Source organism: Nymphalis io, chromosome 3 (assembly GCF_905147045.1).
Source record: "Nymphalis io chromosome 3, ilAglIoxx1.1, whole genome shotgun sequence".
Lineage (NCBI taxonomy): Eukaryota > Metazoa > Arthropoda > Insecta > Lepidoptera > Nymphalidae > Nymphalis > Nymphalis io.
The window spans coordinates 11242208-11268773 of NC_065890.1; the positions used below are offsets into that span (position 1 = coordinate 11242208).

General features: G+C 33.2%; 2 protein-coding genes across 4 annotated transcripts; both read left to right on the forward strand.

Moving 5' to 3' along the window:
- The first annotated feature begins 427 nt into the window (after positions 1 to 427).
- Positions 428 to 3226, forward strand: LOC126781040 (signal peptidase complex subunit 2). Its single transcript, XM_050505807.1, has 5 exons — positions 428 to 592; positions 807 to 872; positions 1652 to 1785; positions 2336 to 2488; positions 2980 to 3226. Exons 1-5 carry the CDS (start codon positions 572 to 574, stop codon positions 3161 to 3163), a joined length of 558 nt encoding a protein of 185 aa, XP_050361764.1. The 5' UTR covers positions 428 to 571; the 3' UTR covers positions 3164 to 3226.
- A 1090-nt stretch (positions 3227 to 4316) lies between these two features.
- On the forward strand, positions 4317 to 25985 carry LOC126781031 (glycerol-3-phosphate dehydrogenase, mitochondrial). Of its 3 annotated transcripts, none has more exons than XM_050505794.1 (16): positions 4317 to 4642; positions 12733 to 12822; positions 14793 to 14961; positions 16472 to 16694; positions 16872 to 17035; positions 17240 to 17373; positions 17672 to 17829; positions 18492 to 18685; positions 19306 to 19500; positions 19993 to 20114; positions 20199 to 20335; positions 20931 to 21084; positions 21928 to 22116; positions 22779 to 22877; positions 24729 to 24877; positions 25368 to 25985. In XM_050505794.1, exons 2-15 carry the CDS (start codon positions 12736 to 12738, stop codon positions 24861 to 24863), a joined length of 2160 nt encoding a protein of 719 aa, XP_050361751.1. In that variant the 5' UTR covers positions 4317 to 4642; positions 12733 to 12735; the 3' UTR covers positions 24864 to 24877; positions 25368 to 25985. The 3 variants fall into 3 exon arrangements, with proteins under 3 accessions (XP_050361751.1, XP_050361752.1, XP_050361750.1); XM_050505795.1 differs by lacking the exon at positions 22779 to 22877 and adding an exon at positions 23211 to 23309 and having other exon boundaries at positions 4318 to 4642; positions 24729 to 24889; XM_050505793.1 differs by lacking the exon at positions 22779 to 22877 and adding an exon at positions 23211 to 23309 and having other exon boundaries at positions 4318 to 4642.
- Positions 25986 to 26566: the final 581 nt, after the last annotated feature.

Below are 26566 nucleotides of genomic sequence, written 5' to 3' on the forward strand. Positions count from 1 at the left end.
TAATGTTTCAAATTGACTATCATTCGTTTAAAGCTTCTACTACACAAAGGTTATTAGTAATAACAATAGACAAACATATGTACTTAAGTTTTATTCTCTTATTTTACCAATTTATTGAATATTAATATGAAATAGTTTTAAAATTATTGAAATAAAGTTAAAATTTGTTTTTTTACCAGATATTATATAGATTTTATATTTTTAAGATATTCTTGGGTAAAATAAATTAGTTAATTCGTTTTTGACACCAAGCTGCGCAAATGCATTAATGTTATTGAAATTAGATTAAAGTGATACTATATTCTAATCAATTATTTAAGTAAAGTGATTATGAATATCCATACAATGAAAATTGTTAAATTGGGAACCAAGGCTGTAATCAGAAGTATTATTATTCTGTAACTATAATCGACAAAAGTCAATCGTGTCACTTTTTCAGTTTGCTTGTCGGCTGTCATTTTTTATCAAATTTGTCGACACTAGAATTTGGATATATTTGATATAGGTATCAAATTAGAAAACAAAGATTTAAATAAAAAATCTTAAACAAGAAACTTATTATTACACAAAAATGTTGAATGAAACACCAGAGGTAATGTTTTATTTTAAAAATTTAGCCTTTTCGTTCTATACTTAATTTAAAGAGTAATGGACACGTCACTATTGCCGACAACAAGTTAATAATATTTGAATAATCTTTTAAGTTAATTTGTTAGTTAAATTATTAATTAAGATTTAAACGAATTCATAAATATTTAGCAAACTTATAATTCATTACTGTTGATAAGTTAAAATACTAATTACAGGTTGTGAAAATTAACAAGTGGGATGGAGCAGCTGCAAAAAATGCTATCGATGATGCTATTAGAGAGGTAAAATATAATGAGTGTTAGAGGAATAATAAATAATCATGTTTCATATTATATATAAATATAAAGAGTAAATTTTGTTTTTGATAATGCGAAGTAAAAAGTAAAGTATTACTCAAAAAAGGGAATGCAATAGAAATTCACCTCTCGAATTTGGGTTTGATAAGGGTTGTTTTTTACTAACGAGACTGTCAGGATGTGGAAACGCATAGTTTTTTTTTTTTATTTGTTCTTGAAATTATGTGCAACGGCACATCCTTTTGCCTTTACATGTGCATTTTTAAAGTTCTAGAATACAAATATTTTGTCTAACAAATAAACCAATGAACAGGAGCCGATTCAATTGTGGCATTTAAAAGGAACCTAACTACTGGCTTTGCTGGTCATCAGACTTTAAAAATGCACATATAAACAAATAATGTTCCATTGCAAGTAACTTCAAATTCATATAAAAAAACTAAGCATCTCTGTGGGGTGTCCTTTGAAAAGGGGCAACCAACCCCTATAAAAAACCCTTATCAACCCCAAATTCGAGATGTGAATTTCTAAAGCCAACCCTCAGAAAATATATTACCAAACTACATATTATACTTAAATAAAAAACTGTCTAAAATAATTATGTATTTTTACAATATTGTTAAATTTTTAGAATCCTGTGATTTGTTCAAAAGTTAAATGAATATATTGCAATGCTTCTTTTGTTAAATTCTTAAAACTTATTTAGATGTATTATTATTAATTATATGAACTGTATAATTAATCAAAGAAAATATTTTTGTAAGGTTTTTACTGGAGAATTGAAGTGTAAAGAGAGTTTTGCACTAATTGATGGACGATTATTTCTATGTGCACTGGCTGTAGGCGTTGCTCTCTATGCTTTGCTGTGGGACTATCTATACCCCTTCCCTCAATCAAAGTAAGTTTATTTTAAGGTAAACATATAGTGCGTACTAGAAACAAGGATAGTCCTTTTTGGACTGTAATTAGAGAATTGGTTGATGTTAATTAATTAGGAAATAATTTTATTGCCCTTAGTATTAAGCTGTACCTTATTCACAATAGGACTATTTGAGAATATCCGAAATACTTATTAGATAAATATTATTATACAATATATATATATATATATATATATGATAGTGACAATGATAGTTTTAACACTGCTAAGTTCTTTATTTAATATTCAAGTATTCATATTCCAATGTCAAGTATGAAGCAGATATTTAAAAAAAAAAACAAACTGCTTTTTTAAAAATAACTATTATTTACATTTCGAAAGTAAAGATCAAACTTAAAAATACAACTTTGTACCATACAAATATTGTCAGCATAAAAATAATTTATTAAAATAAAATAACATTTATAGTATGTGTATAAAAACTATTTATAACAATATACTCTATGTAATATTTCGAGTAATACTTTAGAAAGTTTTCATCTTGAATGATATATTATTTCATTTCCAGATTGGTACTTATTATCTGTGTCTCATCATATTTCATTCTCATGAGTATTCTAACTCTGTACACTACATTTAAAGAAAAGGGAATTTTTGTAGTAGCAAAAGAGAAAGTGGGAAATAACAACAGAGTTTGGGAAGCTAGCTCTTATGTTAAAAAGTGAGTACCTTATATACCATTTAAAAAAAACAAAAAGTAGTATTACTAACGCTAATAATAAAGGATAAAATTTTGGATCTTTTTTTGAATTTTGGATTACATAGAATAAAGGGGCCTTAGCCCAGTAAGACATTTATAGACTGTTACTTTTAGAATTAAGTGAATTCTTAATATAGATAGAAAGAACCAGTAGAAAAATATTAAACTGAATATGGTTTATGGGTTTTAAATGATCAGTATATATATTAAGATTAGTAATATTAATTCGTTTTATCTGTACTGCAATTGCAGAATTTGTCAAAACAGATATTACAAGTCATATGTATGACAAGAAAAAACATTGTATATATCAGATAAATTACTATTTATTTTAATAAGGATCTGTAGAAAATTGATTAATAAAAATGTTGTGCCTAGTTAATGTATGTTAAATTATAAATGTATTTATTTTTTCCATATGCAAGAATTTATTGTATTTTAATTTTGACCAGACATGATGACAAATACAAGTTGGTGCTTGTGATGCGCAATTCCAATGGAAAGACTCGTGAGGCTTCAATCAACAAATCTTTTGCAAACTTCCTCGACACCAATGGCACAGTTGTCCAAACCCTTATCGTCAACGAGATTACTAAGCTCTACAACTCTCTCTCCTCTGAGAAGAAGGAGAAGTGATCACTATAACTCCCATGCACAAATGTATGTAATTTAATCTCAATAAATTATATTAAACTATAATAGTTATTTTATTTATTAACATACATTATATACACCTTTAAATGATCGATAGCTAGTCCTACTGAATAATTGAGATTTACTTATACTATAATAATTTAATTATATATATAATAATTCATCCACCCAGTGTTGATAATAATATTAATTTCATTTAGAATATAAACAACAGGACAAAGTTTTTAAAAAAAGTTAACATATAAAGATAATGAAAATTAAAATTAACTTAAAAACAGTTTACTGAAAGCAAAATCCTAAAAGAATTATCACTACAATTAAACTCATATGTTACTAAAAAGATTTCGTAAACATAAAACACTATAATACAGACAACAAAAGTATTTTATGGGCAAATGCAAGCACTATGTACCTACAATTAGCGATTGTTCATTGAAGCTGGTAATGTGCAGATTGATACCAAACAAGACAGATACTAACAAAATCAACATCCGTTATATTAAAAAGTGCTTAGTTTTTTATCGTCTATTAACAATATTACTTTAAATTTAAAAGCTGCCATTCGATTCGATTGTAAATCGGATCGGGTTTTCTAATGGGGTGAAATCGAGTAGTTTTCACTTGCTTATACTATAAATATAAATAAATATACAATTATATTTATAAATCTTGCATGAAAGAATATCCCGCAGTTTTCGATTATAACATTTAAAATAAAAATATCTTATTCGATTTATTCGGTCGAATACGATTAGGACATAAAGTGCGGAGTTTCGATTAAGAAACGAGTACCGAGTACCTACTCTGCACAACTCAATATTTATATTTAAGAAACTATCTAGTGATACAAAATATACATGGATCATAATTATATCAGTTCACATTCATGAAATGTGTTGTATTGAAATTTTTATTCAATGTTTTGTCATTTTAAATTATTACTTCGCAGTTCGCATCTTAGCGAACAATTGCTCTACATTAATAGATGTTCGCAACATTCAACATAGAACCAATGCTACAAGTTAATACACATGTTACATAATTATAACGCGAGATGTCGCGATTACATTGTGAAGTTAGTAACAAAACTATCACTTCACACTGCTTAAAATCGAACAATTCTTGCCATAGATAATGCACAATATACTTAGTCAGTCCGTTCTCCGTAAGTGGGACGGATAAGGTAGGGCATTGTAATGCCTTACCAAACGATTTCGTACGATAACTATAGTTAGTTTATACATAAAATATTTATTAAAAGTGTAGCATCTTTGTTATTATTTAATACAAAAGTGAAGTGAAATAGCACAACCACGTGTGAACAAAATTAAATGATCAAATAATCCAAATACAACAAAGTTAAAAATTTGTATCATCGCTGCCCTTGTATACTATAATTAGTTTTTAGTTTATATAATATTTAAATGTTTAGTTAGACCAACTGAGTGATTAACTTAAAAGGTAAGATGTTAATACGAAAAATTATCACATTACTGTAATACATGTGTTGTAATCTTGATGATAGATTTTTTATATTGATTATTTTTTGTTCCATTAAGGTATTCATTATTGCATAAAAAAATCTATAATTCTGAATTAAATTAGCATTATCTTAAAAAGCTCATTTTCTTTAATTTCTCACTATACTAGTGAGAATTAAAGATAATGAGTATTTTCTGTAGAGCTATATATTTTTAAATTAAATTTATATAAATAAAAAAAATGTTACGTGTTATCATTTTATTTCATGCCGTTTTTTAATTAAATTAAATTATTGGGATCTTTAAGCGATAGAAAAATCACCATTGTCATATGACATCATTACGAGTTTATGCCAAGGTCATTGTTACGGTAGAGTCGGTCAAATGTAACGAATACTTAAAAAGCTTAAGTTATTAGATGTTCATTTCTTAAATACTACGTAAAATGTCATACTCATAACTTGCTAATATACATTAAATATTTTTTTAAATTGAATATATAATTGTATTAAGTAGAAATAATTTTATGGAATCTATCTTTGTTTGATGTAAAACATTTTAACGTAGATATCATTAGCTTGTCGTATTTCTTTATTATATCTTTACATAAAATTTATTGTAGGTTTAATTCGTTTGTCACCTGGCGTACTCAGGCGGCTTGTAATAACTTCAACTGTAATACTCTTCTGTAAGCTCAGTCTATTTCGGTTTTGGCTCGACAAGGCATGCCTATGCCTAGTTATTCAGAATAGATTAACTACATTATTATTTTTTATCACTTTAATAGCTATGTATTTTGTTTAATAAAACGTTTGTATTCACACAAAAAGATTTCGTCAAAATTAAAACGTGTTATATACCCCTTCCGCTACATGTCCTGGCTTCTTGAATTACGAAACGTGAAGCGAACCCATTTTACTGCTTCGCGATCCTGTCTTTTCCTTCAAACTAAAATAATTTGTATTTATGTATATTACATTACACATTATTAATACATATATAACATAAGTAAAAAAATACTTATCTTAAAACAATTTGTTTTAATTAAGTATATTTAGAATGGTTCAAGATATTGAATAATTAATATGTGCTGTTTCGTAGACTTACTTTCAAATATTGAAAACTGATTAACGGTGCCACGCTGTTTTGCGTATACTCATATTTGTTATAGACAATGTCGTAAATCACTTTCTAACATTTCTCGACTGTGTTCTGCGACGAGTTTCGAGTTTGGCATTACTGTTCATTGTATCACTCGTTATCCTCCATCCTACTTACGTGCATTTACATAAGCTTGTCTACCTCTTTGTTTTGTGTTTTACATATTGGCTTTATGGTTATTAAGTAAAAGACAATAATAAAACATTGCACGCGTATCGGGTGTTATAATTATCATGTTTTATTCTTACAAAACAAAAGTCCTTGACATCAAAGAGTTCATTGTACCGATTTTTTCGGGTGTCGAGTGCACTTGCGTTGTTTGCACGATACAAGACGCAAATATAATTGGAACGCAATTCTATAGCTTTGCCAAAGAACACACATTTGTATTGCTTTACATACCTGACATAACCGACGTGTTAACGACATTGTCACTAACAATACTAATTACTAACTACAAAGTTACATTATCCTTGGATTTGCATCGATCGGTATGGTTAAGAAATAGAGCATGACGTTATAAAGCAGTTTATTTATAATATGTCACGAAACGGTATTGTGATTGTTAAAAAACTCTCGTTACATAATTTTTATTTCGTTTTCATACTACATACTATGTTTTACCCGCGAAGTTCGTTGGACGTAATATAAAATGGGATTTTTATTATTTATTTCAAGTCAAGAACTCTAGGTACGTACCCGTGTTAGGCTGAATCTCTATGGAGCATCTGAATACGATCTTTAATATTAAAAAAAAAACTATGGCATACGAGAAGAGACTTTTAACAATAATTAGTTAATATTTTAAGGTTACCGAGAGAAATGTTCGGTATTTATTATCAAATGAAGGTATTAAGAAAGCACTGATGTCATTATTCTAAATCAAATAAAAATATTGTTAGGTATAAGTAGTAAATAAAGATTAAATATTAAAAAGTGGAGAATCAATTTTAAGAATGTATTATGAGATTTCATATGATTAGTAAAGTATAATAATGAGCCGTTATCCGAATATCCCTCTGGTAGGTAAAGGGCTTTATTTCTCTCGCGGAAGGTATTGGAGATTATTTCCCCCACACTGTTATCTACCCCTAATAGCGCGCCAGTTGGTGGTCGAATTTAAGCGTACCTATTAAAAAGGGTCTTGATGGATTGGAATCCGGTGTGTTGGCGTTTTATTAGTAATAAAATCAATTGACACATTTATTTAAATTTTATGTTTTATATCATTTTTACAAAATATACATTAACACAATACAAATACATATTTACAATTAGTTTTCGCCCGCGTTTTAAGGAGGGCGGGTGCAAAACCTGCACCTGCAGATATACAACAGTAGCCTATGTCCTTCCTTGGGGTCCAATATTGTTTAATACCAAATTTCATCTAAATCGTTTCAGTGATTTTGCCGTCAAAGCGTAACGGACAGATAGACCGACTAACTTTTACATTTATAATATTAGTATAAGATACCATGACCTGTATGTGGCTAACACGTAAGCACAGGTTAGCCTATAATATTTAGATGTATAGACTTGAAATTTGGAGGTCTTTTTTTCGTAATTTGTTTTGAAGGGTGTGCATCCCTCTTGAACTTCAATCGAGCTATCAACCTAGTGGTTAGAATACGAGAATCTTAAACGAAGATTGCAGGGTCTAGCCTTGGCTATATATATTGGTGTTTAATTTGCGTTTATAATCTACTCGTGCTCAGGGGTAAAGGAAAACACATTTGATTATTAAACACACCTGCACGTGTCGGATGAAAATCTGCCACATGTCATGTATCCTACATTGAAGTAGAGTGGTGGAATAAGTTCTAGAATAAACTTATCCTTAAAGCATGTCAGGAGGTGTTAGCTCAGAAGTGTGACTTTACTTTATACCTTTATTTGTTTGGGATTAGATAAAAATGTCACGTTGAAAACGCAATGATTTATTATTTCTATTAACATTCCGCATCGCTATCGCTATTATCGTACTGAAGTTATTCTAATTTTAAATCATTATTATTACAAAATAGTTTCTGCCCGCGGCTTCATCCGCGTGTAAGGGATGGGAGGTGGTGTAAGGTACCCTATATAACATTTCTGTTTATAATTCATCTCGTGCTTTTCGGTGAAGGAAAACATCGTGAAGAAACTTGCATGTGTCTAATTTCATCGAAATTCTGCCACATGTGTATTCCACCAACCCGCATTGGAGCAGCGTGGTGGAATAAGCTCCAAACCTTCTCCCCAAAAAGGGAGAGGAGGCCTTAGCCCAGCAGTGGGACATTAACAAACTGTTACTGGTAAGGTACCCTTAGTCCTTTTCTGTACCCCAGACGTCGGTTGAGTGGTTCTGATTTGAAAGCATAACAAAGAAACAAACAAATTCACTTGCGCATTTATAACATTAGTAATGGTTTCCACCAATAATATAATTTTTTTTTTCATTTCTTTCATTTAATAACTTATCGGAAAATACAAAATATTATATCAGTAATTAATATACAGCATGTGAAATGATAAAAGTGATAGAGTTTGTCCTTAGCTTATCGCTGAGTTGTCATGTAGGAAGTGATCGTCTATTTCATTAAGAGACGTGCGTCGTACTTGCTATCTGCTGATAAGTTTGTGCAAACTAATCAGTCACCGAATTTCGTAATTATCGCTCGTAGACTCGTCTGCAGCTAACTAAACTACATGTCATTTTTGCTAGTGTTAATCTTATGTCTGGCGTAATATTGCTTAAAAGTTTTGAAAATAATTATGCAATACTGTTTTTGGTGATGGGCCTTGTGCAAGCCCGTGTGGGTAGTTACCATCCACTCATCATGTATTCTACCGCTAAACTAAAGGGTGAGTAAGCCAGTGTAACGACAGTCACAAAGAACATAACATCTCAGTTAGCAAGGTTGGAAGCGCGTTGGCGATGCATCCCTAATCTAAAGTATCATGTGCTATATGTATTTTATTTAAGTAATCCTCAGACTCACATAATGAATGAAACGCGGGCAAAGTCGCGTGTTGAGCTTGTAAACACATGTATTCAATAGGTAATACCTGTGCTATACAACTTAGGCTTAATAGCTAGCGTTATTTTTGTTCCTTTTTTTTAGCTGCGTAATTTTTTTTTATAAATTTCATAATTTTGATTTTGCTAATCAATCTATACTAATATTATAAATGCGAAAGTAACTCTGTCTGTCTGTTGACCAATGAACCGATTTTGATAGGTATTAAGCAAACTTGGACCTCAAGAAAGAACATAGGTTACTTTTCATCTTAAACCCGAGACCGATAAAAAAGCCGCGGGCAGAAACTAGTATTATATATACTTATGGTTCATATATATATTTGAATGGCTGATATATATATTTTGACTATGTTAAAAAATATTTATGGAAAATAGAAAGAAAATTTTCAATTGATTATATTATGTAATACAGCATTAGTAATGCAATATAAATAATATTAGCTCTACATATCGTTATCAGCCCTGCATGAGACTCGATGGTGCTGATCGTGATAGGGACGTGATAATGACGAAAACAATTCGTTACGGTAATCAGACCAAAAGTAACACTCTACTCTCAGCTCTACGTTAGTATCTCCAACAAGGAATATACATCTCAAGCTCACATCACACATTACACGAGTTATAAGTCTATGTGCTCTCTCAATTATAGGAAACCACAGCATCCATCTTATATAACTAAGAAACAGCTAGTATAATAAATAAAACAATTAAAATTAAGGATCCGCATTAATTAATTTATATCCCGCATTAGCGGAATAAGTTCCAAGCCTCAATGGGAGAGGAGGCTTTAGCCCAGCAGTGGGACATTCACAGGCCGTTATGTAACTTTTTACATATACACACTTACTTATCTAATGAATAAATTACTAAATTACACGAGCAATCTTCATACTTAATATTTTTAATTGTCTATGAAAACTGAATAGGAATTATAGGATTGACATATCTAGCTGTCCAGATTATATCATGGCACGGGGAATATTATAATCGCCTAGCTTTTATTAATATAACGTATATTATTTTCGTTTAGAATTAGGCAAACAATAAATTAACGCTGTAGGTGCATATATATGAGGAAAAATATTAATAAGTCTTCATTTAAGGATAAGACCATTGTTTTTGTGTTCCTATAGATTGAACTATGTCGTTGTTAAGAAGAACTTCCGAAATTAATAAGCCAAGAGTATTTTACTACTAATATAAAATATGTAAAGATTATAGTTCGACGATTATACGACGATTCATTGAAATATCTAGAAGTCAATATATTGTAGACTTTAAACAAAATCATTATATTTTTAATGCATGAAGCATATGATGGGATATTCTAGTAAAAAAGTTATACTCGCGGTAAAAGTTAAAATTAGAACAAAACCTATAACAGATAATACAATGTTAATTATGCATAATTAATTATTATGTATATAATAATTAGATAGATAATCTTGATGAGGTTATCTATACAATGAACTGCCGTGTTTACCAGTTAACTGTTAAAATACAAAACTAGGCAGACTTGAAACTAGGCAAGTATCACTCGCCTCGAGTGTACTCTAATAGCTCTCCGGAAAACATTTAGCGGGAGATTTAACCGTCACTGGGTCAAGAGTTACCGGTTCGTATTGAAACCGTCCTTATGTCTAGAGGTACTTTATAAAGTGAAATAATACAAGATATTGAAATCGTAAAAAAATATAATGGATTTTTTTTTTCAGTGAAATGAAATGAACTGAACTGAACTGAAACTAAGTAAACATAAATATAACATATTTCAGTATTGAACGTACAGTAGTAACAGTAACAGCCTGTTAATGTCCCACTGCTGGGCTAAGGCTTTCTCTCCCTTTTGAGGAAAAGATTTGGAGCTTATTTCACCATGCTGCTCCAATGCGGGTTGGTAGAATACACATGTGACAGAATTTCAATGAAATTACACATATGCAGGTTTCCTCACGATGCCGTCAGAGCGACACGACAGCATTCGAAAGCGATCCCGTGATCTAGTTTTTTAGTGCGTGCACTCGGCGCCTTGGACACCGGCGAGCCCCACTTACCCCCCACTGATCCCGTGGGTAGACACGTAGCGCATTTTTCCAAGGTTAAAAAAAAGGTTTCCTCACGATTTTTTTCTACACCTTCAAGCATGAGATGTATTATAAACACAAATTAAGCATATCAAAATTCGGCGGTGTTTGCCCGGGTTTGAACCCACGATCATCGGTTAAGATTCTCGCATTCTAGGCCATTTCGGCTAATATTGAATATCATTACTATATTATTAAAATATTGAATATCATATTTTTCTATATTTTTAAATCCAAAGAGAACATACCTACTATAACATGTTTAATTAACACGCCAAATAAATCAATTTATCACGTTTTCACACGTTAAGTTTGCACTTTGGTTAAGTTTTTATTTTAAATATTGGAAATATATAAAAGTTAGTTTTTATCAATAGTTAATTACATTTTTGTTTTTCTAGTTTATAAATATATAGTAAACTCCATTTCGTCTTTAAAAGATAATACATAATTGCAAAAATGATGTAAGCATTGAACGTTCCCGCTTGAATCTCGGTACACTTGACAGAAGTAAACGTTTGAGTATTATACATATATAGATATAATATAAATGGCCAACACATTACACATCTGCGATTTGCCGACGACATTGTCATCATGGCGGAGACTCTGCAGGATTTAGAAGAGATGCTAAACAGCCTGAGCGATTCTTCAAGACAAGTAGGTCTCGGGATGAACATTGAAAAGACCAAAATTATGGCAAACCGTCATGTATCCCCGAGACCAGTGGTCGTAAATGGCTCTCCACTTGAAGTTGTGCAGAAATATACAACTTGGCCGGCACAACTTTGAGAAGGAGGCTAAAAGAAGAATACGTTTGGGCTGGGCGGCATTCGGGAAGTTACGTCATATTTTTGAATCGTCGATCCCACAGTCGCTTAAGACCAGGGTCTTCAATCAGTGCGTCCTACCTGTAATGACTTACGGTGCCGAAACGTGGACACTTACCGTAGGACTGGTCCACCAATTTAGGGTCGCTCAGCGAGCAATGGAACGCGCGATGCTTGGGGTTTCTCTGGCAGATAGAATCCGAAATGAGGACATTCGCCAGAGAACTAAAGTCACCGACATCGCGCTTAGAATTAGCTCGCTGAAGTGGAAGTGGGCTGGTCATGTCTCCAGGCGCATTGATGGCCGATGGAGCCGACACGTGTTGGAGTGGAGACCACGCTTAGGCAAACGTAGTGTAGGACGCCCTGTGACAAGATGGGCCGACGATTTAAAAAAGGTGGCAGGTTCGGGATGGATGCGGACTGCCCAAGATCGGGATGGTTGGCGTTCTATGGGGGAGGCTTTCGTCCAGCAGTGGACGGAAAAAGGCTGAAAAAAAAAAACATATATAGAAGGGTTACTCTAAAAATTGACCGAAATTATATCATCAATACAAAGAAAGGATCATAACGCAACAGATGACGGGCCGCCCGAGTGATGTAAAAAGTCGATCGAATCGGTATGTTCGATCCTGACCCCTTGATTATTTGGGCTACGTGTGTGTTACAAATAAGACTTTAGACTTAGGTACCTTAGATAGTGATAATAATACATACTCCTAGAACAAAATTTACTAAATACTAAATTTTAATGAAAGGCTTAGGAAATGTAAAACGCTTAGAAATATGTATTAGTAACTCCCAATACAGGGCTGTTTTATTTTTCTCAAAAACGTAGGTACACATCAATAGCTCAACATTATAAAAATTAGGTTTAATAACTGACATAAAACGTAACTTACATTATGTTTATACTAAAACAGAAACAACTATTTTGATTTTTGTATTTATTTATTATTGCAATTTTCAGACAATGTCTCGAAGAAAATTGTTAATTGGTACTGCAGGAGTGGCCGGCGCGGTGATAACAGGCTGGGCGCTCTCCGCTGACGACAAACCGGTACGTATCATATTACGTTTCATTGCTGAACTCAGAGCATCCTGTAATATTTATATAATAGTTATATGTGATTATAACTATTACGCAGTTTTTTTCAAAACAACATATTTGTTTTTACGAAAAATACTTATTTTAAATGTTGTTGGTTACATTACATGTCACGAAAATCGCCCTGCATTATGAGTATTAAGCCGTCTGAAGGGTTAACCTAATTTCTCTTAAAAATGCTTACTTACTCGTCTGTTTTGTTAAAATACAAATTTTCAACTTGCAATAGTTGTTAAAAGTAAAATAGTTCATTATGCCAGTGGCAGTTAAAGAACTTACTTAAGTCGAGATGCAAATCGGTAAAAAAACTTTGGCTCGTTATCAGAAAAACGTTAATTCGTTAATTTATAAAATATCATATTTATAATTTCCATGTTGCTTTATTTCTTGCTAAATTATCAATTATACTCTTGAAATCTTGAAATATCTTGAAAATATAATTTATTAATTGTACTTTATCGTTTCAAATTCCCTACTGCCTATTTTCTTCAACAGTATTATAAAACGTTGAAAAATGTAGTGCCGTAAGTATTGTAGGGCCCACGCGGTCGCTATGTCGTTAACAGTGAAGCCCGCCATTGCCGCCATTAATTATTGTGTATAGTACGTTCTTCCTTATATTATTGTCATTATTATTTTACCGTTAGTGGCTTACGTTTAAGACCCTACGATATAAACAAGGACGAGCTTGTACGATAAGTGATTACGTCATATTTGTAATTGGAATATCATTATAAACGCTCTTAAATTTATGTGCGTTCAAATTCATACGCTATTTAAAATGAAGATCTCATATTGCAATTAAATCTAACGTTTATTTATCTACAAATAATCTAAATCCGCATATCGCCTTTTAAATGTCGGTTGTATTACGAATTGTGGTGACTTAATTTAAACACGATTAATCGTATTTTTATTTATTATTAATCATACAAGTACGTAATATTGCGTCAGCAATTTGTGACAGCAAATGTCGATTTGTTCAAATTCTGACCGATTCAGGTCATGGTGGCTATTTTATTGCAGCCAGCTGCCCAATAGACTATATAGTGTAGAAGTTTGTGCGCAAACACAGTCTCTATTCTCTGATACTTATATTTAGATGGAACAGCAATCAGACATGACTGGATGGAGTTCAAACCAAGCGGATTTACGTCCTCTCCGAGACACAAGAGTGTAAGCTCTGCTGACTTCCAAATTTCGGATAGCTATTTACCTTGGGATTTAACGCACCTGCGGTCACTTTTTGGCTCGGCGGACCTTTCTTTAGGGGGCGAAGATGATCTGACCTCCCACACTTCTGCTAGTGACAGTAACAATGTTATTAGACGTTGATTTAATTTATTAACATTTAAAACATTAAAAAGAAGAAATATAACCTTGTTATTTTCTTTGTAATAGGTAATAATAATACGACCTCTTTTAAAAACACCTTCAACTGTGCCAAGAGTAATTTGGCAATTAGTTCGATAAAGAACAAAGGAATATCACACTATTAAATGCATTGATTTCTATCTCGTTTTTTCCAACAACTTCATGCATAGATTAGAGAATTTTATTTTGCAAAACTATTGCTTTACTAAAATATGTTATAATGGCTTGAATGTAGTCGTACATCAAGTTTAAATTATAAACACATTGTATGTGATTTGCATGTTATTATAAAGCTTCTGTAACGAACGATTAGCCAACGAAGATTTATTTATTATTTATTTATTTAGGAACCTGCATGCTGACTGGGTGACGTTCAAATTTGTAACATAGTAATCCAAAAACTTTGTTAGTATTTTAACCGAACAAAGAATAAATTGCGCTTCATATTTTGACACACCTCATTAAAACAATTGTATCTACTGTTCAATTATTTAACAATTTGAATAACGAATTTAATATTAAAATCATTTTTATATAATGTATTGCAGCACTGGTACAATCCAGGAACAGTTGCCGCTAAGACAGAACGCAAGAAGCGACCTCTGCCGTCGCGATCGGAGCAGGTGAACAATCTCCAAGCAGGCCACACTTATGATATCCTTATTATTGGTGGTGGCGCCACTGGCGCTGGGTGTGCTCTGGATGCTACCACAAGAGGTAAACACTATATAATCTGTTAAATTTTATTTAAAATTGGAAATATCCTGGAATTATTTACTTATCCCTAAGTCATAATTCGTAGATAACCTACTCAATTCAATAAAGATTTTTTGGATTCACCAAATGTCAAAACTATTTTAAAATCTCCGATTTATTTGTAATTACAATGTTAAACAAGTAATAACGATGATGAGATGATGTTGAAATGTTGCCAGCTTTTACCATATTCCCCTTAATATGATTTCACAAAGTCTATATATTAGGTCCTTACATATGAAATTGGCGTTTTGTACGTGAGGAATATAAAGTAATTTTTTTTGTATAATATATTTTTGCACTTTATATATTTTGGCACTTTTGCCATCTCATAGGTAGTTCATTGATCCCTTTACTAAAAAAACCATGGGGGCGAGAATCAATAAACTCTTTGAAGGCGGTTTGGACTGCCGCATCGGATGGCCATTTCATTTTAGAATGAAGAGGCGTTTCAAATGAAGAGACATCTTGCGGGCCGGCAAGGCGAAGGCGGCTAGTGCAGAACGTTTTTCCCGTCTGTACTGGCCGTCGTCGCGTTTCGACTCTACTACCACTTACCATCAGGTGGAGTAGTCATTTGCCCTCCCGGCGAATATAAAAAAAAAGAAAGCTGTAGTGAACGACGACGGCGCTAGTCCACCAAACACTCACAAGTAACTTTTTCTGAGTCAATTTTCGTTTAGGACAGGATTTGGCTGGGTCTCCAGGGTTCAGCCATTGTGACGAGCGGTTTCAATTATCGTACAGTATCCACTTTTCATCTCAAGTAATGATTCGATTTAAAATCCCTTCATTATTGTATCGGTTGAGCAAAGTAACACAGCAGACGACGCGTGTTTGCAAGTTCGATTCACTCAATTCATGAGGTACACATCTTTCAAGTTTTTTTATGTTCCCAATTTGCTTCAAGTGGATTAATACAGTTTTATCACTTACCCCGAAGCCTGCAGATGTCTCTGAAGTGCTTTGTGATGGATTCACTTCCACAATAGCTTTTAATTCTTCATTTTCCACTTTGGTCTTCGGCCGTCCACGGGGTTGGTTCTAAAGGTCGAAATTTCCAGAACGAAAACGTCGAAACCAAGAACGTACCACGCTTTATTTTGCGGTATCAGCGCCGTACACATCATTAATCCTTCGAGCTGATTCTGCAGCACTGGTGCCACGGTAGAACTCGTACTCGTAAATATACCGATATTTCATGTTTTCCAATGTGCGGTAATATGCGACGCCAAAGAAAAAAATAATGAGGAAAAAACAAATGAATGACTTTTTTCAAAACTCAAATGTACCAGCTAAATGAATTTATAAATTTGAATTTGGAATTCTTAACCAAAGAGGAGATATTTCAGATCAAAGTGGTCAGTACGACAAAACGCTAATTTCATATATAAGGACCTAATATTTACTATTATTTATTTGACATAATAAATGTTGACAAAATCATAAATATTGTAAATGTTTTTTTCAGGGCTACGTACAGCACTTGTCGAAACTGACGATTTCGCCAGCGGCACTTCCAGCAGAAGTACAAAGCTCATACACGGCGGCGTGCGATACTTGCAAAAGGCTATCTTACACCTCGACTACGACCAGTACAAGATGGTAAAGGAGGCGTTACACGAACGCGCTAACATGCTGGAGGTGGCTCCACACTTGACAAGACCATTGCCGATCTTGCTGCCAGTTTATAAGTAAGTATTATAATATATAAATTCATTGTATTAAATTATGAAGAAAATAGACCGGATATTTCGTAGATTTTTAATTCTTATTTACACAAGTAACTGCCGGCATTATTATTGTTGTTAATAAACGAATATTATAGAGAGCATAGTATTTTTAATTAACCTGTGTATTTAAAATTCCAGATGGTGGCAGGTACCCTACTATTGGTTCGGTATCAAAATGTACGATTTGGTAGCCGGTGACAGAAATTTAAAGAGCTCATACTATTTATCTAAGAAGAATACTCTCGAACTGTTCCCTATGTTGAAATCTGACAATCTGTGCGGCGGTATCGTGTATTACGATGGTTTGTTTTTTTTTTCTTATATTAATTTCAAATAAATAAAATATTGAATTACTGCAAGAACTTATTAAAAAATAATTAAGAGCATGGATAATACAAATGAATTCGTCTTATTAAGCTTTCTATTACCACTACTATTACAACTACGACTACCAATATTTAATCACATGGATATTATAACGCGGTGACGTGATTGTCCGTGTGCAGGCCAGCAGGACGACGCGCGCATGAACCTCGCCATCGCGCTGACGGCGGCGCGGCACGGCGCCACCATCGCCAACCACGTCAGCGTCACCAAGCTGCACAAGACCAACGGCAAGCTCAGCGGGGCCAGGCTCCGGGTCAGTCACCAACACTGCATACTTACTTCCTCTATCATAATATTAGTCTATTATGACGTCATGACATTAAAAATGTGACCGATAATGTACGTAGACAATATGCAGCATCTTATTAAACTAGGCAGCACGCATAATTATCATCTATGATGGGCAAGTTTTTTCTTGCGAAAATGACCTTTAAGAATTTTCTTTCTCCAGCCATTTTTAGAAATTGATCAAGAAAGTCTATATTTTTTGACTTTGTATGTTTTTTCTCATACTCTTTAAAAGCGATCTATTATCTGGGCAATAATTTCAGGATGAACTTACGGGGAAAGAATGGGATATAAAAGCGAAGTGCATCATCAACGCAACTGGTCCCTTCACTGATTCCATCAGGCAGATGGATGATCAAAACGTCAAGTCTATCTGCTGTCCATCTTCTGGTGTACACATTGTCCTTCCCGGATATTACAGGTTAGTTGAATACATCTATTAAAGTGTTATTTTATTGTGGCTTAACATGATTCTTATGTAATGTAACAACCTGTTAATGTCCCACTGTTGGGCTAAAGGCCTCCTCTCCTCTTTTTGAGGAGAAGGTTTGAAGCTTATTCCACCACGCTGCTCCAATGCGGGTTGGTGGAATACACATGTGGCAGAATTTCAGTGAAATTAGACACATGTATGTTTCCTCACGATGTTTTCCTTCACCGTAAAGCACGAGATGAATTATAATTACAACACATGAAAATTCAGTGGTGCTTGCCGGGGTTTGAACCCACAATCATCCGATAAGATTCACGCGTTCTTACCACTGGGTCATATCGGCTTTCAACGTTTCGCTTATGTATGTTGCTAATAATATAACCCGACGTTCGTCCTTTGTTTTAGATAAAGTTATATGTATTTTTTATTTTCTGTGTCTTTTTTCCTGCTAATGTATTGATTTTTAATTTATAATCTTTCTTAAGTTCAATGTATCAAAACAAAATATACTTTATTTAAGTAGGCTCTTGCGAGCACATTTGCATCACCATTTTAAAAGATCCAACCGACCGGTTCCAACTACAAAGAAACTCAGTTGTTACTCTTTTACGACAATCAAGTTAGTATCAAGTGTATCTTTTACGTCACAGTCCAGAACACATGGGTTTGCTCGATCCCGCTACGTCTGACGGCCGTGTAATCTTCTTCCTGCCATGGTTGAAGGGCACCATAGCTGGCACAACGGATTTGCCGTGCAAGGTCACCCACAACCCCAAGCCCACAGAGGACGAAATTCTCTTTATTCTTACTGAAGTCAAAAACTATCTCAATCCGGATGTTGAGGGTAAGTTACATAATCTAATAAATTCATGGTTACTTAAATAATAGTGTAATAATTTAAGTGTAATACTATAAATGGGAATTACATTTGTATTCCAAAATTAAACATCCGTCTCGAATGACTTCTTCAATAAATAAATAAATATATATATATATATATGTTATTTGATTGCTTGTTACGTAGACCTCGCTTGAATTAGTAATAATAATGAAACATTTATTCTATTTGAAATATAGAAGAATAATTTTAGTATAGACGATTTACTTACTGGTGGAGCTTTGTGCAAGCTCGTCTGGGTAGGTACCACCCGCTCATCAGATATTCTACCGCAAAACAGCAGTACTTGAGATTGTTGTGTTCTGGTTTGAAGTGTGAGTGAGCCAGTGTAATTACAGGCACAAGGGACATAACATCTTAGTTCCCAAGGATGGTGGCGCATTGGCTATGTATATATAAAAAAAAAAATAGACCGTAAGCGCTTAAAAGTCAAGCATAATAATATAAGTTTTATGGATTTCATAATAAAAAATTGCTGTAATTTTGATTTCGATAGAAGAAGCTTTATGGATTTTTAAAGTGAGCAAGTCTCGACTATAGTCCCGTGTAACCGACTGTGCCCACAGTGCGGCGCGGCGACGTGCTGTCGGCGTGGTCGGGCATCCGGCCGCTCGTGTCGGACCCCAACAAGCCCGACACGCAGTCGCTGGCCAGGAACCACATCGTGCACGTGTCTCCCACCGGCCTCGTCACCATCGCCGGCGGGAAGTGGACCACCTACCGCGCCATGGCCGCCGAGACCATCGACGCCGCTATTGAAAGTCAGTCATGGTCTTACAAGCCATTTCATTTTATCATTTTACACGATTAAATAAACGTAAACTTATGGTAGCTTTCATTTGACAATGTAGATTATACCGACAAGAACCGGTTAGAAAACTAGTTGCTTTTTATATTCATTAATAAGTAACAATTAATTTTGTATATCATGTATAAAATTACCAATAAAAATTCCCCGCTTTTTTATAACTGTAATATATTTTTTATCTGTTGCAATTTATTACATAATTATTATTACCGTAATGTGAGTCAATGAGATAACGTTAAAACCCTTTATTACCGGCATTTTTTCCAATGCCAATAGGTATATAAAATAGCGAACGTGACGTCAATTTTAACACCAAATGTCTGTACTAGTCGAGTTATTGAGATTTAATTGACGCACTTATTCTCTATTTTTATTATTCTATAAACAGATTAAATTATTTTGTACTTATCATTTGAATAATATATTATAATTATTATTATTTCAGGTGCAAACCTCAAGCCACTCTACAAAGAATGTCAAACTGATGGTTTCCTGATAGAGGGCGCTCATGGGTGGACTCCTACTATGTACATCAGATTAGTGCAGGACTTCGGTCTTGAGATGGAAGTATGTCATATTTTTTATTTAATTAATTACGAATTAACGAAGGATCTTATAGAAGAATCACAAGACATTTTAATATGGCCCCAGGTCGCACAACATTTGGCTAAGTCGTATGGAGATCGTGCATTTGCAGTGGCAAAAATGGCCAGCATGACTGGCAAGAGGTGGCCCATTATCGGCAAGAAGGTGCATCCTGAATTTCCCTACATCGACGCGGAGATTCGGTAACATGCGTTTGATTTAATTATATAAATATACGTCTTATTGTAAAATTTAAATATAAATACTGTTGTTAAAAGATGCACTGGCATGTTTAAGCAAGCGTTAAACTAGCGGAGACTCGATAAAGCAATGCTATTTTATTTATTTATTTGGTAATCCAATAGTCAATAACAAACGTACGTTATTATTACGTACATTATTATATTAAGTATTATATAACTAAAACCAAAATAGGATTACACAATTAGTTTTTGTGCAAGCTCGTCTGGCTAGGTACCACACACTCATCAGATATTCTACCGCAAAACAGCAGTACTTGGTATTGTTGTGTTCCGGTTTGAAGGGTGAGTGAGCCAGTGTAATTACAGGCACAAGGGACATAAAATCTTAGTTCCCAAGGTTGGTGGCGCATTGGCTATGTAAGCGATGGTTGACATTTCTTACAATGCCAATGTCTATGGGCGTTTGGTGACCCCTTACCATCAGGTGGCCCATATGCTCGTCCGCCTTCCTATTCTATAAAAAAAAAAAAATTGAATTACTAACTAAGAAGGCAGCAAGTGAATTAAAACTATAACGGGATGACTATATGGTCAGATACGGCGTGCGCGAGTACGCGTGCACGGCCGTGGACATGGTGGCGCGCCGGCTGCGCCTCGCCTTCCTCAACGTGCAGGCCGCGGCCGAGGCGCTGCCCGTCGTCATCGAGATCATGGCCGAGGAGCTCAAGTGGTCCGACGTCGAGAAACAGGTAACCATCGCTCATACTCTCCTCACCTAAAGAGTTGCTCCACCAGTGCTCGCGTTGCGTCACGTACGCCTCAAAAATATATCGGATGGTAATATAGTAGCGATATTTTACTTTCTAATATCTAAAAATTATCTTAGAAATACAATTTTATGTTGTCTACTAAAACTACCTCAACTTACGGTTAGATAGTATTATATTAGGAGCGCATTGACAATATTAAAAGAAACGCAGATAACAAATCTTAACATTACCGATCCCCAAACAATTTCTTTCACGTCAAACTTTATTATATACCTTTGAATATTTATATATAATAATAATATCCTGGGACATTTTTCACACACGGCCATCTGATACCAAATTAAGCTTGTACAAAGCTTGTGTTATGGAAACCAGACAACTGATATACTACATATATTACTTTTCTTTTTGTAAATACATACTTATATAGATAATTACACCCAGACTCAGGACAAACAGACATGTTCATGCACACAAATGTCTCTCCCGGGTGGGAATCGAACCCACAACCTTCGGCGTGAAAGGCAAGTATCTACCAACCACGCCAACCGGCTCGTCAAAATACCGGCTCGTAAATATTTTATTATATGTAATTGAATTAATCTTTCATCTGTTAATCCGTTTCTTAATATATACTAAACTAAGAATTATTTATTTATCTATATATTTATCGACAAGAAACATTTTTTCTCAAATGATATGTATAATCAACTTTAATACGTCCGTACTGTCACTCTAAATATATCACATAAACTCATTCCCATATTATTTATAAAACATGTTACGTAAATGTAAATAAAATATAACAATCATACATTTCAGAAACAAACGAAAATCGCTGCTGATTTCCTCGCCAACGAAATGGGACAGATGGTGAACCGAGCGAGCAGAGACAAGATTCCGATCAACCTTAACAAGGACGAAATACAGACGTACATCAAACGCTTCCAAATCATAGACAAGGATAGGAAAGGATTCGTATCCATAAACGACATCAGGAGAAGTCTCAAGGTAATGTTTTTTTACAAAGAAAATAATAAAGCGTGACGAAAGTGAAACTTGACTCAACAAATGTTGACGATTGAATATTTTAAGTTTAGTATAGTATATTCTGTTCAATTTTTTATTCACTTTTAACATCTTCATTAGAACGTAACTATTCCAAGGTACGTAAAAGGTAACTTTAAAGTGCGTAATAAAAATATGTCCCGCCCAGTTTTAATTATTTTTTAGAAGGGATAATTGTCATGCATCAAATATAGTTACATTATATGACACATAATTTGATTGAATGTATTTGTTGCAAATGAATAAATTGAAAAAACGACGTTTTATATATAGGTACATAAGTATGGAAAAAAACCTTGTATCGACTCAAATATCAATTAGATATAAAAAAAAAATATTCAGCAGCAAAAATCGATAATCAAAATGTCACGTTGCCGCACTCACTAGTTTCATCTGTCAAAAAGTGAATAAATAAATATACGGAGTATAACTATATTTATCTTATAAGATTTTTGGTAATGTATAATATATCCAATTTATAAAGAGTAAGTCAATAAAGATCGTACCATCCTTCATACACAAAGTATAGTGTTCGTTGTACTATTGAGGAATATTTAAATAGTTTTTTTTTTTTAATACTATTTTCCAATACAATAATGTTATAGACTATGGGTGTGAAGCCATCGGACGCCGAAATAAGTGCGATTCTATCAGAAATAGACGTCACTTATAATGGGCAACTGGAAATACAGGACTACCTTCAGGTAGAAATTTAGGAAAAGTTCACACTGGGGAAGATTTTTGTCGCACAACTGTCTAGTGTCTGTCAATGTGAATTGTTGGGAATCATACTCATTCACCACGTTTAATTAATACTGGGATGTATAAGGCTTGTACACAAATCTAAACGTTTTCAAATACAAGATTTTTGTACAGGTCTTATTTGCTGGTTCTTTTTAATATTGCTGCCAATACTAGTTTTCTCGTTTCGGTTATTTTCAATGATGATTTATAATATAAATTAGTGGTGTAATGTTCTATAATCTATCTTGCATGTGTGGATGTCTCGATGTTGAACGTCTAAGCTTATTCCACAGAACTACGGCGAAGAAGTAACCGGGGAACAATTGCACGAAATATTAAAGGAAATCGACACTAACATGAACGGACAAGTCGAACTCGACGAATATCTTCAGGTTCATATTAAACCCGCGTTTATTGCATGACCATATACATCTTAACTTTAATTTTACTGCATGATCTATTTATTATTATCAATTATATTTATAATTAAATTATATTTATAAGTATAACTGGTGGTAGGGCTTTGTGCAAGCTCATCTGGGTAGGTACCACCCACTCGTCAGATATTCTACCGCAAAACAGTAGTACTTGTTATTGTGGTTCCAGTTTGAAGGGTGAGTGAGCCGGTGTAATTACAGGCACAAGGGACATAAAATATTAGTTCTCAAGGTTGGTGACGCATTGGCTATGTAAGCGATGGTTGACATTTCTTACAATGCCAATGTCTAAGGGCGTTTGGTAACCACTTACTATCAGGTGGCCCATATGCTCGTCCGCCTTCCTATTCTATATAAAAAAAAGTCCAAATTATATTAACATAATTAAATTTTCGTTACGGTATTACGGTAATTAGAGTTACGATGATTTTTAGTAGACATATTAAGACTGAATTTTAATAGTGTTTATATTTAAACTACTTAAAGATATAAAGTATGTAAGAATGGATTTAAACATAAAATAACTTTAACAATTTGTTTTGTCTCATATAAGTTCTTCTAAATATTAAATATAATCGAATAAGTACCTGTGCTCAGAAACAGAGGCGATTGCAGTGGCGGATTTTCTTACAGACAGAGTAGGCCCAGGCATAATGTTTAACTAAACTAAAACGCGTACGAGGTGCTAGCCTCGCAAAGAAAGTACCTACCCATATGGAAATTCCAATTATTAACAGTTTCATGGAGTATGGCAATCTTCCATGACTGGCTGAGTGAAGTAGTCGTGACTCGTCACGTTAGTCGCTTTATAGAAGAATTTCATTGATTACTGACTCAAATAAATACTAAGTACAAAGCACTCGAGCATTTTGACTAAAGAATTGTATGTGCCATTTTACACACATATTGTTATTTTATGGTCTTAAGATTGCAATTGGTACTTTTCTAGGGTGGACCTGATAATCATAGAATTGCTATACCATTATATGCCTTTTGTGAAATGTTAACAGCTAGCTTTTCAACACATTATTAATTCTTGGCATTTTTACATAGTGTTCACTCATATTCCATCTAATAAACTAACACAATAATTATTTCATCACAATTATTATATATCACGAATAGTACGTGCTTTTATATTATTTAAGCCATATTTTTTTGTTTTTTAATCTGTGATTGCAATCATTGTAATTATTTTACTCAGTAACATTTTTAATAATATTATATAGTATTTCTTACATTGTAACACAGCTATGGTATGTTTTTGTGTCTCATTGAAAAATTAAATTATCTTATCTGCTTGATAAATTTATTAATTTACTAACGTAGAAAGTAAGAAATACGAACAGATTTAAATACTAATGTAACGCACAGATGATGTCGGCTATCAAGTCCGGTCACGTGACGTATTCTCGGTTCGCTCGCATGGCTGAGCTGGAGGAGGAACATCATGAACGAGAGGCTCTCAAGAGGAAGATCACCGTCGAAAGGAGCGGCGGTGGCTTGTAGACACCACTATGCTGGTATGGCTATTGGTATGACTTACATGTATGTCTGCGTATTATGCTATACAATATTACACATTATATAAAAAAATCACATAACATTACAATTTCATTTTTAATAATATAAGAACAACAGAATACGTTCTAAAATAATAATAAACGTAATGGAAGAATTACGTATAAAGCTATACAGATATTTTTATAAATCATAGCAATAACAGGTTAACTGTCAGATAAACCGTCAAGTCTTATTTATGCAAACAAAATGCCAAACGAAATGGATGGTGACCGGGTTACGGTTTTTTTAAGTCAACGCTACACTTAGCAAATCTAATGGAGTACTTAACGCACATTAATGGGGTTGGCTCAGTGCTGCCAACCTCGGAGAAGTATATGATTATGCAACATACACTTTTTCCCGCCTACTTTCTGCAACCGGATGCTAAAGCCTATTCATATTGTAATTGTAATTTTCATGACCCCTTTAAATAATTTGTTTTTGTTTCAGATCTATCGAATACAATAAACGTCGCAACAATGTAGTTTTTAAGTGTAACAAGTTATATCACTTAAGTATTACTTGTCAACTTTATCTCGAAGTGTCCTTTTTTTAAATTAACTACTGTATCTAGTAGCATACGTCCATTATTTATTTTCAATTATAAGTAAATTATGAAATTTCATCTTCACGTTGGATTTTTAATATTGAGATTAAAATGTAAATAAAGACAATATTTAATTGATCTATGAATTGGAAATTTGCACTAATGAGTAAATAGTAAAATGCCATTCATTTTACATACTTACATTCTCGGAAACATCGACTAGATGATAGTGTAGTGCCTGCTATAAAGTTGATGCAATAATACTGCTCCACTGAAATACCACCATTGAGAATAATTTCATTATTAATATTAACTATTTTTACATAAGTCATAAAATTGTGATTTGTCTACCGAAAATTTGTTTTGTTAAGATATTGTTCAAATATTTAATTTATTTTATATTATAGTGTTTAATTTATAGAATGTTAAACGCATAGCGTATTTATTTAGTTTAAAATTACTTTTGATCTATATATTCACACATGTAATTTTGTTGTGCAATAAATTGGTTTGTATCCCAATTGTTTTTTAATTTACTAATTTATTATCTTCACCTGATATATATAGTAAATGCTAAGTATAATACACAATCGCTACATATTTCCGGATATATCGAAGACCAGTAAGTAACCTCTATATTGGTCTTTAGAATGAAACACATTCACAGAGCAAGATCATATAATTTCTAACAATAGCAAATATTAATTAGAAGAAAAATCAAAATTGAACAGCTATTATCTAGCGTAACAATGACATTTGAAATCCATTGAATATAAATTACACCTGTTTTTTTTTTAAAAAACATCACAAAAACACACAAGTCACACAAGATCACAAAAGTAAAATAAAAACATAAATATATCAACAAAAAAGTTAAAAGGTTATCTGTTTAAAACAAGTCACTAATCTAATATATATTTCAATGTAATTCACCAAACTAAACTAAATGAATTAAAGTTAGTAAATACTTTTAAGCTAAAAGAAAAGATGTTATTGTTTTTTTTTCTTTTTGCTAAATAGTACTAAAAATTTTAATGAAGCAAAAAGTATTTTACGTCATCGCTAGACAAAAAGGAAGTTAAATTTCTAAACGATAATCCAA

Coding starts and splice junctions, on each gene's coding strand:
- LOC126781040 (XM_050505807.1), top strand. CDS start 572: ATGTTGAATGAAACACCAGAG. Junction 593..806: donor TGTTGAATGAAACACCAGAG/GTAATGTTTTAT, acceptor TACTAATTACAG/GTTGTGAAAATTAACAAGTG. Junction 1,786..2,335: donor TACCCCTTCCCTCAATCAAA/GTAAGTTTATTT, acceptor TTTCATTTCCAG/ATTGGTACTTATTATCTGTG.
- LOC126781031 (XM_050505794.1), top strand. CDS start 12,736: ATGTCTCGAAGAAAATTGTTAATTGGTACTGCAGGAGTGGCCGGCGCG. Junction 12,823..14,792: donor TCTCCGCTGACGACAAACCG/GTACGTATCATA, acceptor AATGTATTGCAG/CACTGGTACAATCCAGGAAC. Junction 17,374..17,671: donor TCAGCGGGGCCAGGCTCCGG/GTCAGTCACCAA, acceptor CAATAATTTCAG/GATGAACTTACGGGGAAAGA.